Here is an 11,254-nt window from a genome sequence, read left to right on the forward strand (position 1 = left end):
CTGTACTTAAATTAAGTTTATGATTTACGTTATTTTAAAGATTTTTATGATTTATGAATGCTTTTGAGAGGGTTTTGAGAGGTTGTTAGAGTTAAGTTTTTTTTGAAACAGTGTTAATTTAGATTGGTTGACGTTTTACGACTTTATACTTTGAATTACTTTCTTTTGGATTTTCAAATAATAGTTGGTTGGTTTATTTTAAATGGTGCAAATAACATTTATATATAGATGCTTATGTTCGGCCGAGAGTTGAGAAAAGAAAAAAAATCTAGTATTCTTTAAGAAAAACGAGTGGTGGACGTTTCAGAAAGACATTTCACTTTATAGGGTTGGAGTACTGATGCAATAAAGTGGCATTCTCAAATCGAGATAGATGCTCATCTGAATCTCCTTTACCATTATATTCCTTGATATTGGGAAATCTAAAGTGATTAGGGAGCTATTTGCTAGGACTTGTGCTGATAAAGGGGCAGCTCGGGGTTGAGGTGAAGAAGGGCTTCCTCGAGCCTCGCATAGGCGTTGCATCTCCTCACGCAATATCCTCATATTTTTAGGTAACCTATTCTGATTTGGAGGAGAGTTATTTCTTGGCCTCGGGGCCAAAACTTGCTCCACAGTGGTGGTGATTAGTTGGTTAAGAGATGCAATGTTGAAATGAAAAGGTGGTGGAGGTGAATTATTCTCATGGTTTGGATCTTGATTGATACTTGCTTCATTCTCTTGGTTTGAAACATGACCTCTTCCACGACCACGTCTCCCTCTTTCTCTTATCATCTTTTCTCTTTTTAAAAAAAAAATTCCACAAATAGTACTGATTGATGCTACCAAAAATTTCACGTATCTAAAGTTCGTTCTGGTGAACAAAAATAACTCCTAGTTGTTGGTGGATGCAGACGCATTCGAACAGAACTTTGTGATCGGGAAATGTCCGAGTTGAATCATATGCAGACGAACAAACGTTAGAGGTGATGAAACTTTTTCCGACATAGCCTTTCGATGTTTAGTTCAGTCGTGAGAGCAAACTTAAATGTGTGAGATATAAGTAGTGTTTGTATAAGCAATGAGTGAATCGATAAAATAGTAGATAATAACTTATATTTGTAGAACTAAGGTGACATATCTTGTATGGTAAGAACTCTAGCAAAACTAGTCTTCCATACTGGAAATGACTCTAAGAAAATAAGTTCCCTAATACAAAATTTTTTATCATCTTATCTTATCTTTGATAATTTAAAAATTTAATGTTATATCCCGACTTTTTTGAGATTCTTTCTTTTTCCATGTAAAATCATTCAAGAGTATTTATTAGTATTCAGGTAGGTGATCACAGTTCGGCTGATCCGTCAATATTTTTCAAAGGTGCTTTTATCGATAAAATTTGTTTACCGATTAAAAATATGCTCTGGTGGGTAAAAATACCCAACAAAACCAACTTCTTGAAAATACCCTTAAAACGCCTTGTATTAATAAATAAAAATTAAACATGTAATAAAATAATTTTCCTGATAATTCTCCGTTCTTCGTTCCTCGATCAAGCGCGAAATACATCTAGAAACCCTAATGTGTGAATTTAAAGTAATCAAGAAATGAATCCTATTGTGCAATAATTATGCATTAAATGCATAAAAATAAATAAACACATCTTTTAAATAAAACCCCTAGATTGAATGCATTCAGCTTAATTTGGAGTTCTTATTTAAGATACCGAGAAGAAGTTGCACCTTCATGATCTGAGTAGTATCTATCAAATCTTTTAAATCATTCTCAACAGCACAGTTTTGGAATCCCTCTGGTGTAATATCGGTTCATTCATGTTCCCTTCTACTAAAAGTCTGCCAGAAGCCGCTCGTTGTCCATGCAAATTCATGGCACCGACGATCACCCTCGGTCCTCTTTGGCCCCAGGTCTCACAGATTGTATAAGCAATAAGTGAATCAATAAAATCGTAGATAATAACTAATATTTATAGAACTAAGGTGGGATATCTTGTATGCTAGCAAAAGTAGTCTTCCTTATTGGAAAGGACTCTAGGAAGGTAAGTTCCCTACATACAAAATTTGTTATCATCTTATCTTAACTTTGATAATTTAAAATTTTAAATAACTCTGCCAACCAACTTCGACAAGTTGAACGATGAAAACATAAAATATGATAACTCAAATGTTTAAATTGACTATTTTCCCTTTATCCAAAATAATAATAAGTTCTCTTTAAAAAAAAAATAAAAACTGTGAATTATTAATAGAATAACTATCATTGATGATTCAAGTGTCTCGATCAAGTAGAAAGTGGGGAATACAATTGTACACGAAATAGAATATAGGAGAGGGAGGGACCAAGGGCTTGGATGAGACCACGTAAGAAAGCCCGATGTCAACAACCTACGACCACAAGCTTTTTGTGCACACATTTGAGGTACACAAGAATACACCGTTCCTCTTGTCCCCTCCACTTAAAACTACATACGAAACCCACACTTCAATTTTATATTAAATATTACATTCAATTAGTCTACCCCTGCACTTTTAATTCCCCCAAAACCAATGTCTCACAATTTCCCTAAAAAAATTTCCCACTCTTCTTCTTCTTCTTTTTCACATGCCAAGTTTTCGATTTAACAATTTGACACCATGTGTTTCCAATCTAATTTTATACTGATTCTCTATTAAATTAAAAGAACAATGAACGTGTTGATAATTATGATTAATTTCAGTTCTTTCTAACACGATGATTGTTTCAGATCCAATAAGTTGAAATAGCTTGTATTCTAATAATATTAACACCGATGAATTAAATCGAGTTTGGTTAAAAAACCAAGCGAAAGAAACTCGAAATAATCTTTCGTGAAGAAACATGTTAAATTAGAAAACATTTTAACTTGTGTAAACTGAATAACTGAAAAGCAAAGAATCAGTTTATGGTGAAAACTGAACTGACGGATGCTTTAACTGATCAATTCAGTTTGAAAACAACAGTTAATCAGTTAGGTACACAAGATATGTTTATAGATGTTCAGAAACTTCAACTGATCCTACGTCACCCTTTCTACCACCTCGGGTAGGATCTACTAGAAAATCTTGATTTATACAACTACTTGTACAAACCCACTCAGCTTAGGACTTACACTACTGTCTCAACTGACATCCTAGCCTAAACTGAAAGCAGCACTTTTCAGCCAACACTTGTTTAACGTCTGTGTGTCAAAAACTATATACACAAGTTTAACGTCTGTGTGAAAGATGGTATTTGAGAGTGAGTGAGTGTATGTGTATGGAAACAGAACAAGGAATACACCAGAAAGGTGTTCCCACACACTGAGAGAAATGGGTTTCTAAACTAAGTTGATAACAAGTTGAACTGTCCCTCTGGGCTGAATGCTTCTTGAAAGCTGATAAGCATTAAGTGTGTCCTTTTCTAACTGTATCTTCACACACTTCATATGTTATTGGTCTTCGCTGATATTCTATTTATAGGTGAGAAACTGATCGTACAATGAGACTCAATAATTGTATTCGTTGCAGCTTGAATTTTTTCTCAGTACTTTGTGTCTCGACTTTTCCGACAATTCTCCAGGAATTTCTCGGCTTTAATCTTTGCTGCAACGTCCATTAATTGTACTACTGATCTACATATATTTTGCGCACATCTGGATTCCATTGATCAATAAGCTTGTCGTGTTCTCCATACTGATTGATTTCTGAGTGATGCTTTGAACTAGTCAGTTGAACTGGTCTGGTGAAATCAGTTGGCTCGTCAGCTTAACTGGTTACACTGGTTCAGTTGGACTTTCCATCAGTTGAACACTTTATAAGCTGACCTAGCTTCTGAAGGTCTTCTGCTGAATTACCTAACAACTGATCAATCGGTGGAACTGTTTTTCGATACATCAGTTGAACTGATTCAGCTTGGGAAATCAATTGGCACTATCAGTTGGCGTTCTCGAAAGCTTCAGTTAGCCGAGATAACTGTTCGATTTGGCTTCTGATCAGTTATAGAATCCTGCGCACTACGATAAACTATTAGTAATAAAATAACAAGTTTTGTTAATATTAAAATTAAGATAGCGAACATATGTTCTAACAAACAGTTATCGTTAGTAAATCATTATACTAACAAGTGTCCATTCGCACTGCATACATATTATTAATTTTTTGTTTTAAATAATTTGTTGATATTACTAACAGTATTAATATCATAGCTATGACATCAATTTGTGTAATATATTATTATTGAGATTTATTCTAAGTTGTGGTGATAATTAAACCTTTGAAAATACTATAATCAATGTTTAAAATAAGTTAGGGTGACTCATTTTTTTATAACCAATTTATTTTCCAATCTTACATAGGGTTATCAGGTTTTCCGAAACAACCTCTATTATAATATTATTTTTTATAAATGCAATTTATTGTGGTATATATTGTTAAAAGAAAATATTATTTTTAGTGAAATTTACATTCATATTATATACCAAAATCTCACTCGCTCACATCACGTCTAAAAATGTTCTCCACAAAATTAATCATCCTGAATATTTTTTATTTATTTATTTTTTCTTTAATGTATTAAATGTGAATTATATTACAAATTACACCTATTCATTACCCCCAATTATTAAAAAAACATATATACGCATATAATACAAAATTAAAAATTAAAATTTTGGTATTTTATTTTTACCTTTTTGTTGTCAAATTTCAATAATAGACTATTAATTTTTTTACAATTGTGATCATTTTTTCTGATGCGACTATTATGTACACAATGTCATTTCAACGCTCTCTAAATGACTAAATTATCAAATATTAAAAAAAAATATGACTAATCATGATTTTGAGAAAATATAAAACAAAAAAAAAACTCAAATATAAGAAACTGAAATTAAATTTTCCTTAAAGATATATACCGTGAAAATAAATAAGTTTTACATAAAAAATAAATATTTTTCAAAAGTCAATCGAGTCAGAGATCTATTTAACAAAATTGACATGTAAATTAACAAAATTGACATGTAAAGTCAATCGATTAAATTGATATTAATCGGTAACAGTATTAATATTATAGCTATGACATCAATTTGGGTAATATATTATTATTGAGATTTATTCTAAGTTGTGGTGATAATTAAACCTTTGAAAATACTATAATCAATGTTTAAAATAAGTTAGGGTGACTCATTTGTTTAAAACCAATTTATTTGGGTTAATAAGCTTTCCTAAACAACCTCTATTAGAATATTATTTCTATAAATGCAATTTATTGTGGTAAATATTGTTAAAAGAAAATATAATTTTTAATGAAATCTAGATTCATAATATATACCAAAATCTCACATCTAAAAATTTTCTCCACAAAATTAATCATCCTGAAGATTTTTATTTTCTTTAATGTATTAAATGTACGTGAATTATATATATTACAAGTCACCTATTCAATACCCCCAATTATTAAAAAAAATGTGTATACGCATCTAATAAAAAATGGTAAATTAAATTTTTGGTTATTTTGTTTTACCTTTTTGTTGCGATTTTAGTGTTTTTTGTTGTTAAATTTCAATAATAAATTATTATTTTTTTTACAATTTTGATCATTTCAACGCTCCCAAAAGGACTAAATTATCAAATATTAAAAAAATATATGAATAATACATAATTATGAGAAAATATAAAATTAAAAAAGTCAAATATAAGAAACTGAAATTACATTTTCCGTAAAGAGTATGTTTCATGTTAAATCGGTCGATTGATCCATATATGCAGTGAAAATGAATAATTTTTGCATAAAAATAAATATTTTTGAAAAGTCAATTGGTTCAGAGATCTATTTAACAAAATTGACATGTAAAACAGACTCATATGAGTTTTGACGAAATTTTCTTATTGAATGAAGATTAAATATACATTTTTTACTTTATAAAACTATTTTTGATTTTCTGTTTTCTAATATCCTTATCCGTATGTTTATCTGAAAAATTTATAGCATAAGCTTCCACACAGACAATCTTGATTGGTTGAAAAGCGACCTTACACCCCTCGTACTGTCTTTTTTATCATTATCGATAGACGAAAATGAAATTTAACAAATTATGGAGAGATTAAATTGAAATTTGAATTTTTTAAATAAAAAATAAAAATAAACAATGCGTGTTGAATTTTTTTTAAAACAAATAAAAAAACAAAAGTGTAATTTTATTATCATATAAGGATAACATTGGAAGAAAAAATTGGTGTCTTTCCTAGATGGTTATATCGTACCCTTAACTTTAATAGAATAAAGGTCAAAACTTGTGTGAGACGGTCTCACGGGTCATATTTGTGAAACTGGTCTCTTATTTGGGTCACCCATTAAAAAGTATTACTTTTTATGCTAAGAGTATTACTTTCTATTGAGAATATGGATAGGGTTGACATATCTCACAGATTATGATCTGTAAGACGGTCTCACATGATACCTATTCTAAAATAAAATAGTTCTAAAATAAAATAGAAGAATATATATATATATATATATATAATAGTAATTAATATAGAGAAACTTGAAAAAAGAAAAAAAAAAAAAAAAAGGGCAACCCTCTCAGTCCTCCTCCACAACAACTCGGATTAAAACTAAGAACCAATTTCATGTAAATGGGAAATGAAAAACTTTTCATCCCATTTCCCCACCCAAAATCCTCCAAGCTGCTCAGTTTCAGACACCAGACAAGGAGAAGAAAACGAAGAAAGAAGCCAACAATCACTACAAGATGATGATCAAGAAGAGGAAGCAAGGTGCGAATGGGATTTCAGCCTCTCCACCGTCATATCCTCCTTCTCCTCCACCGTCTCCGACGCCATTGGGGTCGTGGAGTTCGACCAAAGCGACACCCTCTTGGCCACAGGCGGCATCGCCAGAAAAATCAGAGTTTACAACGTCCACAATTCAATTTTGTCGCCCGAGAGTCGAGAGGGTGGAGTCAGGTTCCTCGACCACGCCGCAGCATGCGATTACTATATGTGCACACCGGCGAAGCTCAGCAGCCTCAAATGGAAGCCCGGATCTGGGTCTCGGGTTCTCGGGTCCGGAGACTACGATGGGGTGGTGATGGAGTACGATCTGGAGAGACGGGTGCCCATTTTCGAGCGCGACGAGCACGGCGGGAGGCGGGTTTGGGGCATTGACTATTCGATATCCGAACCGATTATCGGAGCATCCGTTTCGGACGACGGAACCATGCAAATGTGGGACCCGCGGTGTGACACGGGAAGCTGCCTCGCGTCTGTGCAGCCAAATCGGGCCGCCCGTAACCCTGTTTGCTCAGTCGAGTTCAACCCGTTCGGTGAACCTCTCGTCACCGTCGGATGCACCGATAGGAAAATATATGGCTACGATATCCGGCAAACGGTCGACCCGGTCTTTGTCCTAGACGGGCACCAGAAACCCGTGACATATACCAGATTTCTTGATTCGCAAACAATCGTTTCCTCGTCCATCGATGGATGTTTGATGATGTGGAACACAAAAAACCTAAGGCTGATCCGAACTTACAGAGGCCACGTAAACTACAAAAGATTCGTGGGTTTATCTGTTTGGAGAAACGGAGGATTGTTAAGCTGTGGATCAGAGAATAATCATATTTTTGTGTACGATAAAAGGTGGGGCAACCCGATTTGGGTCCGCGGGTTCGATTTGGTGGCTCCGACCGACCGGAGTTTCGTTAGCGGCATTTGCTGGCGGCAGATGGGGGAGGACCGGTGTACCCTGGTGGCCGGCGGCTCAAATGGGGTGTTGCAAGTAATTGAGGGTGAAAGGAAGGCTTGGTAAGCTCTTAATTAATTTGGTTAAACATTTGATCTTGAACCATTATTAAATTGAAGTTGCAATGGAAGATTTTCCACATTTATTTTGTCACAGTTAAATCAACTTTCATATAATAGAGAAATATCATAAATATGAATAATATATTTTGATTTTATGCCTTAATGGATGACATATAAATATTTGTCACTCTCATTATCAAATTAAACCATTTTCGAGATGTGTATTTCGAAAAATGAACCACGGAAGAAGCCGGCCAACACCTAATCAGCTTCATCGTATTTCATTTCCTTTCCGTTTGTTATTTCTCCCTTGATAGGACAAGAAGTACACCTAGACATAGTTTGGTATACATGATAGGATAAACATATGATATATAATATAAGGATAAGTTAAGGATAAATAAGATGTAGGATATTATATTTAATGTTTGGTATGATTTTAATAAGAGTGATTAAATTTATATAATTAACCTTATCATAATAAATTATATAATTTCAAAGTTGTTGCTTGAGTTCATATTTTTTATATGTTCATGTGTCGATAGTATTTGCATGATTTATTTATTTTTACCTAATTTTATATATTATATAATATGATAATTGTGCCCTTGATTTTTTGAGTCAAGTCAAATATCAATTTTTAAGGTTAATCGAGTGATAATAATAATTTTATTGAGATTTATAAAAATTATTTATATAATTATCTCGAATTCATTTATATAATTATCATATTATATAATATATAAAAATAAATAAAATATTTATTTGATTTTAATTTCTACCTACTAGCATAGATTTATAAAAAAATCATTTATAAATTGAGGGTAATTAAGTCATTTGTAGTGTATTTTATCATTAAATTAAAATTATCACACATTCTATTAGGGATATTTTATCCTTCTAAAAAATTATTTATCAAGGGCCCATGATATTATCATGAGATTTTAAAAATGTACCAAACGTGAGATAAGGAGGATTATTTATCAATCCATCTCTTATCCCATGTACCAAACTATGCCCTAAAGAATTGACGGGAATGTTACATTTTCAGATATGAAAAATACTCAGTTATATATGGATGCGCAAGCTAAATTGCCTACTTCGTTTTGGGGAGATGTTTTATGAACTGCAACATACATCTCGAGTTATGTGTCTTGTAAATTAGTTCCTTCACACTATATGAATTTAGTGAGGATTTTGAGTGATGAAAAGTTGTATCAAGCAATCTTAGATCTTAAGGGATTAACTGCTTATTTTTATATCTCTACCAATGAAGATAAAATTGCATTTTTAATCTTCTAATTTTACTTGTTTAAGATTTAGTCACGTAGTAGTCAATTTTTGGTTTTTATTCAATAATTTATATATTTTTGGGGTCATTTTTCCTCTCGGACAACTAAATACATTGAATATGATTTATTTGACATTGATACTCTCCAACATACCTCATGTGATAAAAAAAAATCATATGTTATACATATTAAAATCCATCTAAAAAATAAATAATAGGAAACAACAAATTTTTCTTCTAATGTTGAAATATTGGACGGCAATTTTCTTTAGTATATGTGTTTAGATAGACTATATATTCTAAGGGTTATGTATTCACAGGTGAATAAGATGATAAAAAATTTATTGAATTGAATCTTAAAATAGAAAATTTCTTAAAAAAATGATTTTCCTAGAAAGGTAAAACAAAGGGAAGACAAGATTTATTTGAGTGATCTGATTTTTTTTAGATGAATTAATGAAAAAAACAAGAGGATGAGTATTTTCTTAATCTCAATGGGAGAAATCAGTGGGTATATAAAAAGAATGAAAGAAATGAAACTAGTGGAACAAGACTGATACTCACGGGAAATTTAGGTCCGATCCCGACGAGAGTCACTAGTCCAGACGAAGGGTTTTGAAAGGGTCCCGAGCCTGAAATCACGAAAAAGACCATTAAGAGGGGGCCAGGAGGGTGTCTTGGCGTAGCCCCTCCGACGCTCAAGTCAGTGACTGAGGATATATGGGGGGAGCAGCTAAAGGTTCTGCTGAAAACAATATATTGAATCCTCTAACTGAACACTTAAACCTGGTATTTATATGAGAATACATGGGTCCTTGGTGGGCCTGCCTTCCCTTTGGGCTAGGGATGGGCCAGGGGTAGTGGGCCCATCCATGGGATATCACCAGTCTCCCCCTCCCGAGTCGAACTGAATCGGAAGTTCGAAGTTCGATTAGTTGTGCTGTCCTCGGGTTATTGGGTGCGAATTTTGCAGTATTCCTCTGCCATTCATTCACCAGCTCTCTCCGCCTATGCCTCACCTGCGCGTTAACCCTAGCGCCGCCTCACAACCACTCCACCGTCAATTTAGCACGCAGCCCCGGTCACCGCGTCGTTTGAACCCAATTCGCGCCCCAGTCCGCGCCGAGCCCCAGCCAGCGCGCCCAAGCCTCCGCTTGCCCAATCCAGTGCCCGCCCATCTGTACGCTCGCCAGCGCCTCGCCGAGCACCCCTGCCACGCTCGCCCAGGCCTGCGCTCGCCCAAGCCAGTGCTCTCCCACCCGCATGCTAGCCCTTGCACTCACGCTCGCCCTCGCCATCTGCCAGCTCGCCTCACGCCGCCTTTCCTCGCCCCTGCCGAGCGCCCCGTTGCGCACGCTCGCCCCTGCCGCCCAGCTCGCCCATCTCCCAGCTCGCCCCGACCTCCGCTCGCCCCCGCGTGAGCTCGCCTAGCGCCTGCCGAGCACCTTGCCAATCACGCTCACCCAGCGCCCCAGCTCGCCCACGCCCGCCGAGCGCCGCGCCCCGTCTGCTCGCCCAGCGCTCGCCCATCTCCCAGCTCGCCCAGTGCTCGCCCCGACCTCCGCTCGCCCCCGCGTGAGCTCGCCCAGCGCCCCAGCTCGCCCACGCCTGCCGAGTGCCACGCCCCGTCTGCTCGCCCACGCGCAGCCTCTCTCCCTAGCACTGCCCTCGTGCTCGCCCAACCACCACCGCCACACTCGCCCCTCGTAAGCCCCGCCCAAGCATGTTGAGATTTTTATTTCGAAGAGGTTACAATAGAGATATTCCCTTGTGAATGATTGTTTCTGAAAAAATTATAAGGGCGTTGCCCCCATACCCCCACGACCTGACCGGGCAGGTCGATCCCCGCGACCTGACCAGTCACGTCAAACCCCGTAAACTCTGCTCCCCATAAACATCTTTCATTATCGACTAACCAAATAAATTTTCATCCTCCTAAACTCTGCTCCTCTGCTAGACGATGTCTTAGCAGGAAAATTTAATTCTCCTCTTCCACTCTGCTCCTATGCTAGGTGACGCCATAGCAGGAAAATAACATTTTTCTCCTCCCAAACTTTGCTCCTCTGCTAGGCGATGCCTTAGCAGGAAAATAAAAATTCACTACCTCCACCCTCTAACTCCTCGGCTAAGCCGGGTCTTAGCAGGAAACTAAAAACTCAACATCTCC

The 11,254-nt window shown here is 35.9% G+C and overlaps 1 protein-coding gene across 1 annotated transcript; it reads left to right on the plus strand.

Moving 5' to 3' along the window:
* Window positions 1-6,551: 6,551 nt before the first annotated feature.
* LOC140816711 (WD repeat-containing protein RUP2-like) lies at window positions 6,552-7,907 on the plus strand. Its single transcript, XM_073176130.1, has one exon. It carries the CDS (start codon window positions 6,634-6,636, stop codon window positions 7,798-7,800), a length of 1,167 nt encoding a protein of 388 aa, XP_073032231.1. The 5' UTR covers window positions 6,552-6,633; the 3' UTR covers window positions 7,801-7,907.
* The last annotated feature ends 3,347 nt before the right edge of the window (window positions 7,908-11,254 follow it).

The sequence above is a fragment of the Primulina eburnea genome, chromosome 16, assembly GCF_022965805.1.
Source record: "Primulina eburnea isolate SZY01 chromosome 16, ASM2296580v1, whole genome shotgun sequence".
NCBI classification, from domain to species: domain Eukaryota; kingdom Viridiplantae; phylum Streptophyta; class Magnoliopsida; order Lamiales; family Gesneriaceae; genus Primulina; species Primulina eburnea.